The following is a 17,305-nucleotide window of genomic DNA, read 5'->3' as shown; positions in this document are numbered from 1 at the left end:
GGGGGGGCTCATCGGTGAGTCCGGGGCCCGCCCGCCCGCTGCCCGCAGAGCCCCGGCCCCTTTGTGCGCCCAGGAGCCTGCCCGGCCGGGAGGGGCAGAGAAAAGTTTTTTTGGCCTGCTCCGGGCACGGGCTGGGAGCGGGAGGCAGGGAAGGATCTCAGCATGGCGACCGGGCCGCGGGGAGCCCCGCGCTGGGAACTTGGTTGCATTTCGGAATTGCCTCCAAACCCTTTCCCTCGCTCCCCCTCCTCGTTTTTTCAGCCGCGGGAGGAGGACGAACCCCCCTCCCACCCCCCCCACCCCCGTTTGCATAGGGGGGGACCCCCCCCCCCCCACCCCCCTTCCACCCCCCTTCCCACCGCTTTTGTCCGGCATCGCCCCGGGGCCGGGCCGGGGGCGCTGCTCGGGGCCCCGGGGGCTGGGGCCGGGCCGGGCCGAGCTGAGCTCCGGGACCTGCGGGCTGCTGGAGCTGGGGGCGGCCCCAGAGAGCGGAGCCGTGCTGCCGGGATCTGCTCCGGGGGTCGTGCGGTCCCTGCCGGGCTCCCAGCTCTGCAGCCGGACCCTGCTCTGTCCCGGGGGGAGGGTGCTGAGCCCGGGGGTCCCGGCCCCGAGGGTCCCAGCTGGGTGCTGTGCCCGGTGTGCTGCCCGTGACCCCCCCCAGCCCGGCGGCTGGAGGAGCTGCATGACTGCCTCGGACCCAAAACTTGAGTTTCCCTCGTTCTCCTGCTTCTGCTCCCTGCCTCGATCCCCAAAGCATCTGTGGCAAGCTCTGGGCTAAAACCCAGCTTTTTCTGGTCTTGTGGGCCTGAACCCTCGCTGAATACCATCAGGACTGGCTTTTTTCGTTCCCTTTATTTCTAAAAGAGCTGGTTCAGGCGCAAGTTACCAGGCTCCGTGCTGATTCACTAGATAAAATTTCTTGGCCTGTGCAGAGAAGCCATGCTCAGAGCTCATGAGGGTATCCTTCACCTTAGAGCACTACTGGAAAAACCACTTAAAGTTCATAAAATGCAAGTTGCTTGTACAAAAGGAACATATTGACTAGAAAGCCCCATTTCAGGTTTTGTTTGGGGGCAGGCGTGATAAACCTGGTGTTTGTGGGGTCTAAACAGACCTCTCGTTCCTCTCTCAGTCCCCGCAAACCTGAGCAGAACTGCCTCCTGTTAGTTTTTTCTTCCACGGGGTGCGTTTGCTGCACTCCATTCACTGCTGTTGCCGGCCCTCTGGGGCTGGGGCAGCTCCACACGGGTTGGGTAAGGGCATCTTCCCCCTGCCAGCAAGCCCCAGGGGGCTGGTAGGGGCAGGCTTCCCCTAATTGCTGCAAAACCCCACTGCTAGGCTTTCAAAGTGCTCTTCCCCTCCTCCCCTAGGGGCTCGTGTGGCTCCTGCCGGAGGCCGGGCACGGTGCCCGCTGTCCCCAAACAACTGGAAGCCTTCCTGCGAGCAGCTGGGCTCCCCGACACCCCCGCTGCATGGCATGCGAGCAGGCATTGCTGCCTGAAATGCTTCTTGGGGAGCAACCGCAGCCCGTGCCTCGCTCCCCAGGTCCCCAGCCCTGGGTGCTGCAGCGTCCCTTGGGCCACCGCAGCGTGCCCAGCCCCAGCCCGTGTCCCTTTCCAAGAGGAGCCTGGCGAGAGACGTGTCGGTGGCAGGCGTCCTCCTGCAGCGTGCCCGTCCGGGCAGCGGGGAGGCAGGAGGGCTGCTCCTGAGGCGAGCACAAGGTGGGATGCGAGCCGAGGTGTCACTGAAATAGTCCTGGGCTGGTTTGATCCAGCGCACCGCACAGACACCGAGAATCTAGTTATTTTAGTTTATCCAGGTCTAGACGAACCAAAATATGTACACAACTGGGACACAGCTCCAAAGCTAAACCAGCCGTTCCTTTAGCAGTCAGTTAGGTCATGTTTCAAAACAATGACTAAGTGCTCTATTTTAACAGATTATTTTGCCAGTTGGAAATACACAAATGCAGCGCATTGGTACCTGATAGGGCAGCAGGGCTTCATTTTCCTGAAATTGTGTTTTCTGCCACTGGCAGCTCTCAATCTAGTTTATGAACATTAAACTGTATTGATGTCTGAGCTTTAATAAGCCTTGCAGATTTCCACCAGCTCTCTCATTCAGACACGAGGCTTTTATCAGCGCTCACCGGGATTTTTGCTTGAAGTGCCTATTGGGATGTACGCGTACAGGAGCCATCGCTTGGGGGTGAAGCTCCTGTGGCAGCCCAAGGGAGCTCGGCAAAGCTAAGGAGCAAGAAACCCCTTGCAGGGTCGTGTCACGGAGCTGCCACCCTGCTGCTGGAGGAGCCCTGGGCTCCAGACAGCTGGGGCTGCACCACTGGCCGGAGCACCCAGCTCCCTGCCCTGCCCTGGTGCGGCCCCTGCAAGGCTCCGTGGTGAGCCTTGTGCTTAAAGGCTCTGCTCTGGGTCCTGTGCTGTGCCTGCTGTTGGGGTGTATCGGCACGAGGTAAAACACGATCCATAAAAACAGTCACAATGAGACCTCCTCCTTGCTATCCTGCTATAAACGACAGGGTGTACGTGTTCCAGGAGAAAAGGATCAAGCAGGGATGCTTCCTGCTATCAGTTGAGGCAGCGTTAATGGGTGAGAAACCAGGCTAGGTCTGCTTTGCATTCGGCGTTCCCGGAGCCCTCTCACCCCTTGCATATGCATGCTCTGCCTTTGCAGAGTCTGGCCTGGGGTCAGCCACCTGCCTGCGCCCTGGCTGTCCCCGGGGTGCCCCCAGGGTGACGTGGGCGCTGCTCGTGCAGAGCGGCTCGCGGAGGGCTGGGGCTCGGGGCGAGGACAGGGCTTCTCCTGCTGAACCAGCAGCAGCATTGGTCTGATCCTGCTGCTTCTGAAAGTTCTGAGCAGGGCAAAGACAGCCGTGTCCTGCCCCAGTGCCAGCCAGGTGCTGGATCCTGTCAGTGGAAGGCTGACCTTGATGGCTTTTGGCTTTCTTTAAACCTCTGTGCACCCTGTGGGAGCCACTCACAGAGTCCTTGCATCCTGGAGTTCCTTCATGTGTGCAGTTTGTTTATTTTTATTTTTTTTTACTTAAAGATAAGAAGACTACTGCTTAAATCTGGAGTTCATGGACGTAGCAGGGAACTGTGTTGTTCTAAGCCTGCTGTAGGCTGCCATCCAGGTGCCTGCGGGCAGTGATTTGCGCGTCCTGTCGGGCGGCGAGCTGCTGCCTGGCCCCGTGAGAGCTGCATCAGGCATTGCACAGCCTGGGACCCGATCTGGCAGTCTGGGACAGGGACCCACCTCTTCTTCCTGGGGCTTTGGGCTGCCCCTTGTGTCCAGGAGAGGCCCCAGAGGGATGGAGGGCTCGGGGTGAGCCCAGCTGTGTGCACACCTCGGAACTGGAACTCCTGGGCTCGGTAACCCCTCCTTGGGCAACTTCTCAGTTACTTCTAGGACCCCAGGGATGCCTCGTGATGATTCAGATAACCTTGTTTTCTGCTCAAATGAGCTGGCTTTGGATGTAGGAGGACTTTTCTGTAGCAAAGCCAAAGAGCAGGCACATGCACAGCAAAGTACCGGCAGTCCTGTACCCAACCGTGCATTTTACTGCTTGGAAAGGTGGAGGTGTCTGTTTTAGCACAGGAGCCCTCTGGGACGAGGGGGATGCGTTTGTGATCAAGCAGGTTCGCTGCCTCCTTGCCTTGGTTTAAGGTTGAAAAAAAAAATGGAATTGTTTTGACTGGAGCAAGTAAAACTCCTGCTTGTGTGTCTCGCCCAGAGAGATAATGAGTCATGAGTATAAATGGCTGAGCAGCTATCAACAATCCCGGGTCATTATCTAAATGTCTGACTTGGCTCCTGAGCAGTGAGTTTCCAGGATTTAATTTTCTTTCCCGGGATTTCATTACCTCCTCGGGCCGGGCGGCTGTGGCGGAGCAGGGCCCGGTGCCCCGGCCTCCCCCGCCGGCCCCTCCGGCAGCGCCGCGGGCACCGGTGCCAAGAGCGGCCCCTGTGCAGGCACATTCCTCTGGTGCTGCGGCCTTGGCAGCGGCTCTGGGAGCCGAGGGAAAAGCAGACGTGAAAGGTCGCGTCTGTTTAGCTTGGGCCCTCTGGATTCTCCTTGTTAAGAGCTGTAACTGCAGCTGAATGGGCAAACGTACCCGAAACTGACGGCTCCCAGGCAGAGACTTCTGCGCTCGGGGCTTTGAGGAGCGGGCAGTAAGGGCTGTAAATCCTGTGAGGTCATTTTGTTTTACTTCACGCTTCTCGCAGTTGCATCACCTTCGAGCCACAGCTAATTCCAGCTAATTCGGGAGAGTTGCATCAGGGAGATGCAGGCCTGGCAGCTTGCGGAAACGGCTGTTGCACCACTCCTCTGCTTTGTGTCACCACGCTGACTGAATAATAGGCCCGGATAAGGATTTAACAGGAAGTCTTTTCCACAGCACATAAAGCTCCTGGCCTTTGAAGTCAAGGCAGCTGTCTTCCCCCGCCTGCTCGGAGGCCCTTTGAAGGAGGAAGGTGTGCGTCTGCATCCCAATGGCAGCCCCTGCCTGCGAGGGGCCTGCAGGGACCTCGCTGTGTCCCACCGGCTGTGTCCCGCCAGTGGCAGCAGTCTCAGCGCCCTTGGGCAGATGGTGCTGTGGTGACACTGGGTGACACTGGGTCTCTGTGGCTGTTCGGGGGCCGTTTCCACAGGGTTTGCATCTTGCCTGGGCATAGCGAGAAATGTGTTTGGTCCTGGCTGAAAACTGACAAAGGACGGCTTGGAGGGAGATAAAAGTGCCTTTGTGGCAATTAGCAAGTCAGTTCCACCTAATTTTTCTTCCGTAAAATGTCTTTGGATATATACCTTTGCTCTTACGGAACTCATGCTACTAGGGCTTGCTTTGTTTTTGCCCCTGCTGCTGCGTGTGTGGCTCGCGGAGGCCGCTCACTGCATTCTCCTGACAAATACACTGGCACTCCCCGACCTCAGAGGTTTTTTTTGCTTTGTGCTTTTGCTGGGGCTGAGGGGAACGAGCCCTGCCCTGCCCCAGCGACTCCTCCCCATGGCTTTCAGCTGCTGCTGCTCTCTGAGAACTGACCCGCTGAAGAAGTCTCCAGCTTGCCTCGCTCCGAGAGGCTCTCCTCCTCCTTTCCACAGCCTCTTTCTGCAGGAAGATGCAGCAGTGGCGTCCAAGAACAAACCTCGGGCAGAAAGCTGTTGCGGTCATGCCGCGTGGCGTTAACGAGCACGGTCAGTCCCAGCTGGCTTTAGTGGTTGTCCAGGGACCTGGGAGATCCAGCAGCTCGTCTCAGCTTGGGTCAGAAACGTCACTACCAGGCTTCCTTCGTTTGCTTGGACAGGTTTGTTTCTGTGGCCTGAAACAAAGCAGTGAGAAGCTCGTAGTGCTGGCAAACCTGCCGGAGAAGGTAGCTAGCCACGCTCAGCCGCAGTGCTGCGTCTGGCAACTCGCAGTAACCGTGGATGGAAGCGGTGCCCTGCTTGCAAAAATCCGTCCCCTCTTTACTGGGAATGAAACTACTTCTCCAGTTGAAAGCCCTGTTTGTGCTTTGTTTGAAAGAAGGGTAGCTACAGGTTCAGCAACAGTAGAATAAAAGGTGATGAACACCGCATCTCCGCTTGTAGCCCCAAAGCTCGGAGGGTGAGGCATCAGGAGCTGGCACCTCTGGGTGTCCGTGGCTCTGTTTCTGACTCGCCATGTGGCTGTGGGCCTCGTGGTAAACCTCTGCCGCGCTCTGCTGTGTCTGATGAGGCCCCAGCAGGGCTGAACCCCCGCTATCTTTGTAGAAAATCACTTGCGGGGTTTTGATAAATCCTGGGGCTTGAAAAGAATTTGGTCTTAAAGTCTGGAGTCGAATAATACAAAAAAGAAAGGACGTTTCACAAGGGGAATGGGCTTCTGCTAGATAGGGTTTGTTTGTTTTGAAAATAAATTAGATTATTTTACAAGGACAGCAATTCTGTATGTAAAAGCTGCTTTTGGTCTCCAGAAAATGACTTAAGTAGGCTTGTGAAATAGTAACCAGTAATTAAAAAATAGGAATTTAAAGTTTGCATTAGTGATCACTGCCACTAACATTAAACTGGTAGCAGCAAAGTCGGCAAAGAGGGAGGCAGAAAAGAAGACTTTTATGCTGCAGTAAACAGACATAAGTACATATAACATCGTTCAGGTTCTCACCGCTCTAGCTGGAAAACCTCAGTCCGTGGGACGATAAATTAGCTTGTTTATTCCTACCCCGCTGTTGGTTAGCGTAATGAAGCAGAAGTCCATTGTGTGTGCTCATTGGGTAGTGATGGCTCTGCACAGAAGGGGGTAATTGAGTAGAAAAGCAGAATGCTCCTGGTGCATGGGAGAAGTTAACACCGCATGAGGTCAGTAGGATTCAAGCTTTAATCAATGTAGACACAATGCAATTGAGATTTTGTAAAGGGCTTGTTTATGGTGCGAGAGCAAGGGTCGGTAGTTAATTGGAAATGCTGTAGGTGTTCGAGAGGAGAAGGTACAAAATACATATCATAGAGGTGAGTACACGTGGGGGAGAGGAGTGGATGTTGTTCTTGTGAGTGGGCTGAACGCCTTCTTTGCATGAATGAGGAGGAGGAATTTGAGAATTTATTGCAGGAACTTTTAAAAGATGTACTTAATTTGCTGAAGCTAATAAATGGAGTGATGGGGACTCAAAAAAGTAGGCATATGTAATATTGTAAAACTCACAAAGACTCGAGCTCATTTACCTTAGAGTAAATCCATTTATTTTTTTTCTACTTAAAGAGCTAAGCTAAGTACAGAGTTTTTTCTTCTCTGAGGACTGGTCCCTGAGGTAAGCCCCCTTACAGACAGTATCTTATTTTCTGCTTTTCATCCCAGAAGAGAGCAGGGCAGGTGGCTGCTCACGCGAACGGTGGTGGAGATGGATTGGTGCCGGGACAGGTTGGCTGGGACCCAGCGGAAGACACCCGTTGCTGTGCTGGAGAGGTTACGTGGTTACCGTCCTAACCGCTGTCACGGTTTGAGCTGGGGCTTTGAGAATTAAACAAAAAACAAGTTCTGCAGCTGATCAGTGCTGTTTGTTGACATCAGCCGTGATGTCTGTGATCCCAAGAGCAGACAAATGGGTCGTTTGTATTCACCCATCGTGCCCGAGGCGTGCCCTGGCCAGGCATCGTTCCGCTGCTCTGAGCTGCGACGAGGAGCCTGCGGGCTGCAGAGTTGCCGGAGATGTGATGCTGCTTCAGGCCTCTTCCAGCCTTCATTTGGGCCACGAATGGAGATGGAGTTTGATGGGGAGTTTTCTGTTTCATTTGCCCATCCCGCATACCAGCACCAGGCTGCTTTGCAGGGCAGGTCAACCTGAGAGAGACGGGGTCAGGTTTGGCTTGCGGAACAAAGGTGTGAAAGGGTGTTTATGGAAAAGTGGCATCCATTTGGAGAAAGGCTTCATTTTCTTCCGTCTCTCTTAAAGACCTAATGGTTTTAACGTTTCCTCTCGGAAATCTGAAGGAGAAATGCCACGTTCCCACGCTCGACAACTCCTTAAGGGTTCCTTGCCACCAAAAGCCCCCCTCTGCTGCTGTGTGCTCTCAGCATCCTCATCCCGCCGCCCACAACCTCGGGGCCCTGCAGCTCTCCGAGCGCAGCTGGGCACCAGCTGCCGACGCTCCCTGCTGCCACGGAGCCGCCTGGCTGGGACGAGCAAGGAGCATCCGTGGAGCGAGAGCCGGGGCTGAGCACCGAGCTGCCACCACGGCGGCTGCTCCCCGCCATCCCCAAATACCTGCGCTGGACGTGCTGTGTCCTCTTGGCTTTGCCCCTGCAGGTGAACGCCTGACTGCTCGCCGCCGGTCCTAGTGCCGTGTCAGGCTTCGGCAGAATGGCAGCGCCTTGTTGGTTTGGTCTCTTTGCTTATAGAAAGGCCATAAAAACTGTTTTGGGGAGTAAATGTGGCTAGTTGATAGAGGGCGAAGACTGGGGGCATGCAGGGAGAGAGCAAGGAGTGTAGCAACTGGAAATGCGAAGTGGAAGGTGCACTCGTTGTGACTGGTGTCACTGGTACGACTGGAGACCTTCTGAGCTCCCTCCCATTTGGGGCAAGGTAGAATGGCTCAGGTTGGAAGGGGCTGCAAGTTTTCCTTGGGACTAGAGGATCTTTTTTCCTTAGCATCGAGCAGGATGCCTCTCACTGAAGGGATTCCTCTTTAACGTGCCGGCCAAGGAAGCACAGATCTGTAACACACAGCATTGGCTATTGTTTAAAAACGTACGCTAACAGAATCAAGGATTTTGTCATTAACTAATTGTGCTTGTGTTGGCCGGGGGACGGACCTTTACTTGCCTTTTTAAGCAGCCGAGCCGGGAGGGTTAAGTCTGAAGTGAAACTTTTTGCCAAAAAAAATCCCGAACTCACTCTGTTTGTTTCACTTAATTGGCCGCAGTGCTCCGCTCATCTCAAACTGAATTAAAACTTTCCGTTCTGAGATTTCCGACAGCCGGATCTGGGAGGGTGGTGGTGACCAAGATCCACCCCTGGGGCTCAGGAGCAGCACAGGGCACCTGTGCAGGACAGGCCGGGGGCCCACGGGTCCCTGTCCCTTCAGGGACATCGCTGCTGGCTGATTCCCGGGGTGCTTGGGACGGGGTGCTCCGTTCCTTCAGCATACACCGTAGTCCTTCCCCCAGGAGCACAGGGGTGGAAGCAGTGCGGTGGGGCCCGGAGGTGCCCCAGCTCTTGGTGAGCCGCTCTTGCTGTTTGCCTCGGCTCTCACTCTGTTTAGTCTATGGGAAGTGAAAGAATTTTGATTCCAGTTGAGATGGAGGAGGAAAATCCTCGGTGTCTGGCAGTCAGAACAGTGAGAAAACAAGTCACTGAGTCCTTCGCTGAATCAGCTCATAGGGTCTTGGACTTCTCTGACCACTGCTGTCTGTAGATACAAAGCATGCTGAGATGTTCCCTGCAGCTCCCCTTCGGAGTTGTTCTGCAGCCTTGACGCCTTCTACCTTTCAGTCAAATCTCAGCTCCTGATTCACCTGAGGGTGAGCAGTTCTGGATCGTTCAGAGCTGGAAGCAATTCCACTTCTGATTTCCGCCCGCTCCCTCCAGTCCAGCACTACGTCTCTCTGTTCCTTAACTTGTTCCCTTAACTGCTGCCCTTTGCTGTGGGCACAGCTCGAGAAATTTCATGTGCTCGAGCCCACATGTGTACGGCGCTTAACAGAAAAGAGAGAGAAGCCTCACGGGAAATTGTGAGCACTTCTTCGGTCCGTAGCTCGGCATGGAGCAGCGGTTTGGATGGCTCACCAGAAGTCATCCCAGGATGTGGCCGGGGCTGGCCCTGGCCCTGGGTGCTCGGTGGTGCCCTTGGGGTGCCCGTGGCGAGCGAGGGGTCTGGGGGGGCTGCGGCAGGAGGAGGGGAAGGCGGCTGCCTCCTGCCCTGCCAGCGGAACGGGCAGGCTGTCCCAGCTGGCAGCGGCAGCCTTTAGGACAAAGGTGTTTGTAACATGCATGCAAACAAGCTTCAAAGCCCGTAAATGGTATTTGCTGCCCAAACTAGCACGAAAAGCAGAGAGCTACAAAAGGCAGGCTGCTCCGAGCTGTTGGCTGCGTTTTTCATGTACGTGCTTGCCCGGGTGTTTGAGAAGGATTGGGTGAGGATGCTTCTGTCGGGCTGAGGAGGGCTTGGAGGGGACAGTCCTGGCTGTGCCCTGCAGGCATGTGCGTGCTGGCTCCATGGAGATCCCTGCTGCTGCCCTGAAAGCCTCTGCAGCCAGTAATTGTGTCTGTGAGCTCGTCCCCCGAAGCTTTTTCTCTTGAGCATTGGGAAGGCATCCACGGGCAGCACGGCTCCTCCGAGCGGCCCTGCCAAAAGCCCCGTCCTCCCTCCTGCAGCACGCCCCAGCGCTCCCTGCCGCGTTACTGCTCCTCCGAGCCAGCAGGTTGGGGACCCGGGCTGGGGCTCCCCCACTCCATTATGCAAAAAGCTGCTGTTTAATTCTTTTCAGGCAGATAGATATCACCGAATGCGTAAAACTGAACCATCTAGCAGCCCGCAGACAGAATGGTTGAAAGCAGCCTGCTTGGCACCAGCGTGTGGCTGAAATCCCTTGATGCTAGCTTTGTTTTGCATAGCACTTTGTAATGCTGTTAGTTGACTTGGCTGCAGCTTCACAAAGCGTTGTGTTTTTTTTTTGTTTTTTTTTTTTTCACTTGGTTCGACACTCGCTCGAATTTAATGGGAACGGAGCCAAACGAGTAATGCAAGCCAAGTGCCGACGTTTGTTTGGTGTGCAGCTCCTGACAAGGAATATATATAGCGATTGTCTCCTGCTCCTCGGAGCTGTAGCTCTGGCAGAGGGGCTGTGGGTGTCAGCACGCCAGGGCTTTAAAATCATAATCAGTCAGTGATGAAAACGTGTATTTATGGCTGTAATGAGCTGCATCAAAGCAAGAACCGCGAGCCGTCCCTGCAGGAGGAACGACCTCTCTTAGTTCAGGGATGCCTACTTTTAAACCACACAAAGATCTTCCGAAGTCTAAAAAGCTCTGCGAGCACCCGGCCTGCGTGCCTGCCTTATTTCTCAACAGTATTCTTAACGTGCACGTGGGGCTGCAGTTTGAGCCTCTTTCACCAGGTTCTGCATCCAGAAACCACGTCAGAACACCGTGAGCCGTGTGTTTGATGTGCCCGCAGTACATCACGGAAGCGTTCTGTAACCCTGGGCTTGCAGTTAGGTGGCTTTTTTTTTTTCCTGAATGCTCCATGTTTTTTGCTGATTCTTTTTGGTATATCAAAGGTTAGCTCTTTTTTTTGGAGCTGCCGTAACCTACGAGCTCGCTGTGGCTCCCAGGGGACCGCAGGGCCCTCAAAATGCTCTGGAAGGCCGCAGTGCTGCGGATCCGTCCTGCGCCCGGGCTGGGGGTCGCCGGCCGGAGCGGGTGTGAGTCTGAGCCGGGCGGCTGGGGCTGGGGGGTAAGTAAATAAAACTCTTCAGCGGCTTATAAAGAAAGAGTTAACCTGCTCCTTCCGCTTCCCCAAACCATGGAGCTGGAAGAAATTAATTAAAGCACAGCCAGTGGTACTTTACAGATTGCACTTCCAAAATAAGACAGTTCTGGTTTAATCACAGCAAAACATGCTGGGTGTTTCAAAAGTGCTGAGCTGGCTGTTGTGCAGAACGGTGCTCCTTTTTGTGACAAAGGGAGCAGGTCCGTAAGGGACAGGAGAATTGTCACCGAGCTTCTGCCCCTCGGCTCCCGGCCCGTGGGCACCCCCAGCTCGCACCGGCTCCGTTAGAGCTCCCAGTCCTCGGTGAGTGCAGATAGCGTTAAAATATTTATGTCCCTAATGATGGCAGAAACGAGGCAGAGCTGCTTTCACCAGAGGGCTTTGCAGGGCAGAACTGTGTGAGAAATACTCCTGAGTTTAAAAGCCTCTTCTTTCTAAAAGCCTCTTCTTTCTCTTAGATTCAGAGGCGTTTCATGTTGGTGTTGAGTAGTGTAAGACCAGGCTGAATGCATTTCTCATCTGCTTCCATCCCCAGTTGTGCTTCAGTGTTTCTGTTTCCTCTTGGATGTAAAGCCAGAGCAGGATAATCCCCAATAGTTTTAATTAGCTGATCTGGGATGTTTTACATCCCTGCTATACTGCAAACGGGTGTCTCGTGCCCGTGCATTCAGCTCGGTTCTCCGATCACACCTCGGCTCGGTATAGAAAAATGCAGCATTATTCCGTTTGTTGGTGCTGGGAGCTTTTTGCTTCCTTGGCGTTCTCCAGGAGACACGTTATCCCCGGGCTCTCACCCTTCCAGGAGGAGCTTTGGTTCAGCAGGGAGGAAAGCCTTCCTGCTGAGGAGTTGTTCGGCTCCGTGTGGCTCAGCTCACTGCAGTCTCCCTGCGCTGCGGGATGAGGCTTCGGATGGGTTCATCTGTCTGGGTTTGTGATATGGCTACGGGCTTTGCACGTGGGGTTCCTTGAGTGAGCCAGCTGGAAGGGCGCACGCCCAGAGGAAGGTGCCAGTAACTTCCAGTCTGCTGCTGGTGTAACTGAGGAGTCGGAGCCTGAGTCGGTGGGTTCCTGCTGCTTCAGCTAATTCTCACTTGATCCCACTACAAAGTCAGTAATACGGCTGTAGACGTAATAAACTTAATTACTTAACTACGGGATCACGGAGCTGCGAAGGAGCATCATTTGATGCATTTGTTTCGTGTTGCCCTCAAATAGCTGAATGGGAGCTGCGTACTTTGGTGGGAACCCGCTACATGCGACATCTAAAGATGCTGAAAATGTGGTTCTCTTTCATTTACAGCTCCCAGCCCCACTACAGCTGTCCCTTACATGTCAGTGAAGTGCATCGATGTAAGAAAAAACCACCACAAAACCAAGTGGCTGATGCCCTGGGGACCCAACCACTGCGAGAAGCTCAAAGACTTCGACGAAGCGGTGAGCAGGCAGATCGAGGCCAACGACATCGTGTTTGCCGTGCACATCCCTCTCCCCAGCAAGGAGATGAGCCCCTGGTTCCAGTTCATGCTTTTCATCATGCAGCTGGACATCGCCTTCAAGATGGACAACGACCTGAGTGAGTCGCTCTGCCCTGTATTACGTGCTGGCTGTGGGCTGTTCTTTTTCCCAGTGTCCGTTTTCATCCACCTGCTTTTATCCAGCACCACGTGCTAACTGGTGACGTGCCTGCAAACAGCGAGGCGATGCAGCAACCTGTGCCAAGGCTGGGGGTTAGGAACGAGGCGTTGCAACGTGGGCGTCTCCAGGGAAAGCTGCTTGCACTGCATTAGCGGGTGGCTAAGCAAATGGTGAACAGGTTCCGTGCTAAAGTAGGCGGAATATCAGGACCTGCGCTGGCTTAAATCCAGCAGCTTGCTTTCATAGCATGCACTCCTGGGGCTTGTAAAGGGTTCCAAAATCTCTCAAGTTGCTGAGCATGCAGCAACAGTTTGCGGTAGATAATACCACTGAACCCTGAAAAGCTGGAAGGGACTTGTCCCACTTCTGAGCATCCCGTTCCTTGCGCTGGCTCAGCACACGTGCAGCTGCTTGGTGAGCTGAGCCCTGCATCCTCTGCAGGGTACTCTCAGCTCTGGCTGGAGGAGCTTGGTCTCCGAGGAGGTGCTGGAGCCACCACAGTGACCTGCTGGAGGCGGTGGCAGTGGGGACGCCCCTGCAGAGGCTGCTCGCCTGCTGCTGTGCCACCTCGCTGGGCTCTAGTTCCCCTCCTTCAATCTGTGTGGAGGTGGTGAAAAGGGTCAGGACATAATTTTAAATGTTTTTTATACCTCTGCCCCAAAACTCCTTTGTACAGATACTTCAGCTGGTTGGTCATTTCCCAGTGCCATAGATTTTAAGCCGTGCTGTCTTGCTCCGTGTTCACCAAGCGCTTTTGTGTGGTCAGTTTCTAAACTGAGCTGAAGTAGTCAGTAAACGAAATCATCCATCCACACGCTCACACGAGGAGCTCGTAAGAAGGAATTCTCACTCTGAGACTGCCTGTAAATGCACACTCGCCATCGGGTAGCAGATGGATTATTTATTTACTGAGGCTTAGGCTTAATTATAACTTTAATTTCTTCTGCAATTTGAGTTTGTTCACTGGCGAGCTGCAGTAGTTGCCCTGCCTTCCATCACATGCTGAGATACTTGGGTTTGCTTGGGTTTGGTAAGTGCAGATGGAAAATGCTTCTTGGCCTCGAAAGTAGAGTTCAAATTAAACGTCAGAACTGTGCAGGTACAGGAACTGTGGAAGAAGCTGTCTTACTGGGGTCCAACCTCTGCACCTGAAGAAGATGAAACGTGCAAAAACCCCTACAGAAGCCTGCGAGATGAAGCCAGGAGCAGCCAGGGCAGGCTGCTCTGCCCCTTACTGAAAGAACAGCTGTAGGCGTGTTTGCACATTGTAAAGTGTTTTGGAAAATCCCTCTCTCTAACAGCCATAACCTAACAACAAATAAACAATTTACTTCTCAAACTGGTCCAACCCGGGGCTTTGGCAGCTCTCTGCCTGCTGCCGGCTGCCTCTTCGCAGGCCTGGCTCGAGTGCCCGGGTGCCCGCGGGGAGCAAAGCGTCTGCGGCTCCTTCACCGCCCTGCCTGGTCAAAGGGGCCTGCTCCTCCCCAGCTGTGTGCTGTGTCGTCATCGAGGGAAGCTAAAAATGAGGTCTTCTAAAGCTTGCGTGCATGTTCTTAGCCCTGTAATTATCTAACATATGGAGAGCAGCTCTGTAACTTCACCAAGGCCTCGGCTCCTTGGCTCCACCAGGCTGCTGCGCCTGGAGAGCTCTTGGGGTGCCAAGCAGCAACTGAAATCTTCTTTGAGATGACAAAACAGAAAAATTTATCTTTTACCACCCTCTGGTTAACAAAAGCAAGGGCCGGGGGATGAGCTGTACCAGCTCTGCAGTCCGGGGGGGTTGGTTCCTGGTCGTGGCTGCCGGTGTTCTTAGTTTGTAAGAAGTGTCAGGAGACATGGCACGCTCATGCTTTGTTTTCAGTGAGCTTATTTGGCACATCTTCAGGGTTTTCTTTCATTGACTGAGGAAAGCTTAAAAATGCTGTTTTCCTATGCTTTATGCCAAGCTGAAGTCGGATGTAAATTAAGTGTGAAATCTAAGCAACCAGTGAATAACACACTTCTTGCTTGCTAAATTGTGTTGTAATATTTTTTAAAAAAAAAAGGTAGCAAGAAACTTGTTAACCTAAAATAATTACGTACGCGGCTCTGTATCATCCTGCTAACTCTGCATTAGTTTTACGAGCTTCATTTACCAGACAATTGGAATCGGCTCCCCAGAGGTGAGATCACCTTACTTCTTCTCTCAAAGCAGCCTTGGGAAGATGCCTCTGCGCCCACGGGGAACGTCTGTGTGCTCAGCGCACCCCGGGAGCAGCCGGGGGACCCCAGGCTCTGTCACCCCCTGGGAAGGGGTTTTCCTGCAGTGGGGTGCACTGGGGGGCCCCCAAAACATGCTGGTGGGATCCTGCCCTGCAGAGGAGCTGCCCTGCTGTATTTGACTGCTTGGGATCTAGCTCAGCTGTTAAACAGCTGAATTTTATTTCCCTCATGTTTATCCCTCGTGCAGAGCTGCCAGCGACTTGGACTTAATCTCGCTTCCAAGTTGTCTTTGTCCTTTCTCAATGCGCTGTGCGTTCAGGCATTGAAAAACAGACCCTCTCCAGAAGAAGGGGGGGAGGCACAAAGAGAAACGAGACGTGCTGCCCGCACCTCCACCACAAGAGCTGTGGCAGGGGGGTTCCGTGCTGCCCCTACAGCCAGAGGGCTGTGGGTTAGGGTTAGGGTGAGCTCGGAGCTGCGGGAGGGCCGGCTTGTGGGGTGCAGCAGCAGTGTGACACCGTGCCGGCAGCCAGCAGCTCGCATAAAGGCCGCTTGTGCGAGTTGGAGTGCTTCTCTCTTACCCTGCAATTAGATCTCGTTCCCACCGTTGGAACCAGCAGGCACTTCCAGGGGAGGGATGGGGGACTGGAGGGTCCCGCGGGTCCCCTGTCCCTTCCCAGCACCGCGGTCCCCTGCCAGCACTCCTCCTGCTTTGCTTTGCCTCTCGCTGCTGCATGCCCGTGGTTGGGGTACTACTGCGGGGTGTGCTGTAAGCCTGGAGGGGTGTTATTTTTTTCTTACCGCTGTTTTTTGGCCTGGCATACTGCTGTGGGCCCGGGCCCTTCGCACTTGGCAAGCGGCAGTGTTCTGAACAGGGATCATCAGCTCCCCGAGCCGTGCTGCGGCATGGCCGTGTACGTGCCGAGCCACAGCTCCTGTACCTCCATCCCTCGCCGAGCAGGGACCTGCCGCGGGCACTGCAGAGCTGCTGCCCTGCCCCGCTGTCACCTCGGGGAAAAATAAACATGAAATGGTTTAATAGCGGTTTGGCATCGATGAATGAGCCGCCCCTCAGGAGCACGGAGTGACGGCTGCGCTGGGCTGGCCTTTCTTTATCGGAGGGCGCAGCAGTGTGGAGGCCCCTCTGCAAGTTTTCTCTTTAAAAAACCATGTTTCCTCTCTTTTTCTATCTAGTGAGCTTAAAATTTTAATACGTGAGAGACTTCTTGCTGCTTTGCTGTTGGAAAGAGCTGGTGTGCGGCGTGCCTGTGCTGCGTGCTCCTGTTCGGATTCGTGTAATTGGTGTCTCTTCAGAGGTTTTTGTAGCTGCAGAGAGCCGGTGAAGCACAGAGGCACGTTGTGGGTAATTCTAACACCTCTGTTTGCTAGCACACGCTTCTTCCCAGATAGCCGTATCAGCGTGCTGCTGGCACGGAGCCACCCCCAAAACAACTTCTCTGTTTTTAGACTATTGTGGCGCGAGTGAAGATCCCCAGAGCAAATAACACACTGTAAAGTGAATCGGGGAAAAGATCTTGGGTACCGACTAATCAGCAGTAAAATACTAGGGGAAAAAAGGGGTGGGTAGGGTGGGGGGGGTGTCGGTGCTGAGAGGCACCGAGCAGCCCCTTCCTCCCCGCAGCTTCTGTAGCGCTGGGGCTGGGGCGTCACTGGGAACTCCGAGCTGGAAGTGCCACCAAGAGCATCTCTTATTGTGCTTGGTCATCCATGGGACGTGCAGTTAGCTAAACAAACTTGTCTTTTTTTATTCTTTTTTTTTTTTTTTTAAATTAAGATCAACCTGTGACACTAGCGCTGTAAGGAGCTGCTGGTATCAGAGGTAATTACACAGGCCTTGCCTACGAGGTCCGTGTGGCCAGGTTTGCTGAGGCATTGCTCTGCCACAGGGCTGGCACGGACAACCCCATCTCTTGGTGCTGGGTAAGACAGATTTCTATCTCTGTATCTGCACCTCTTGTCGTCAGGAAATTCTGGAGAGTCTTGTTCAGCTGCATGGAGGAACTGAGGAATGACTTTCCCTGAGCACGGTAGCATCTGAACAGCTGAGTGCAGGTAGATGCCAGCTTCTCCTCTTCCTCCCTTGCATTTTTCCTCCCCTGCCGTGTCTCAGCCTTGAAAAACTGAAGTACTCTGCTCCCTGGCCGCAGACTGCTTCGTCTGGGTCCCAGGTCCAGCACTGGGGACAAGGAGCCTGAGCTGCCAGCGGAGTGCTCGGAGGGCACGGAGGTGTCCTGGAGGGAGGGCATCCCCTGGTAGCAATGAGACCATCGTCTTTGTGCAGCTCCTGCGGGTGCTGCGTGACTTTCCCCTGCTGTTGATTTGGCAGCACGCCGTTCCCAGGGCATGGCTGAGTGTCTGGGGAGGGGGAAAGAAGAAAGCAGAAGTAAAAACCAACTTGACTGTCAGTCTCCTGCCTCCTGCGCGTTCCTCCCATGCACTGTTTTGACAGTAAATAGCACTGCT

The 17,305-nt window shown here is 54.2% G+C and overlaps 1 protein-coding gene across 1 annotated transcript in view; it reads left to right on the top strand.

Annotated features, from left to right (window-relative positions):
* The first annotated feature begins 6 nt into the window (after positions 1-6).
* WLS (Wnt ligand secretion mediator) overlaps positions 7-17,305 on the top strand; it is a 28,779-nt gene continuing 11,480 nt past the window's right edge. Inside the window, exons 1-2 of the mRNA XM_035333128.1 lie at positions 7-14; positions 12,285-12,557. Coding sequence (XP_035189019.1) covers positions 12,314-12,557 — 244 coding nt within the window. The 5' untranslated portion in view covers positions 7-14; positions 12,285-12,313. The remainder of the gene's footprint in view (positions 15-12,284; positions 12,558-17,305) is intronic.

Source organism: Oxyura jamaicensis, chromosome 8 (genome assembly GCF_011077185.1).
Source record: "Oxyura jamaicensis isolate SHBP4307 breed ruddy duck chromosome 8, BPBGC_Ojam_1.0, whole genome shotgun sequence".
In the NCBI taxonomy this organism is placed as follows: domain Eukaryota; kingdom Metazoa; phylum Chordata; class Aves; order Anseriformes; family Anatidae; genus Oxyura; species Oxyura jamaicensis.
This window is presented reverse-complemented; position numbering and strand designations above follow the sequence as displayed.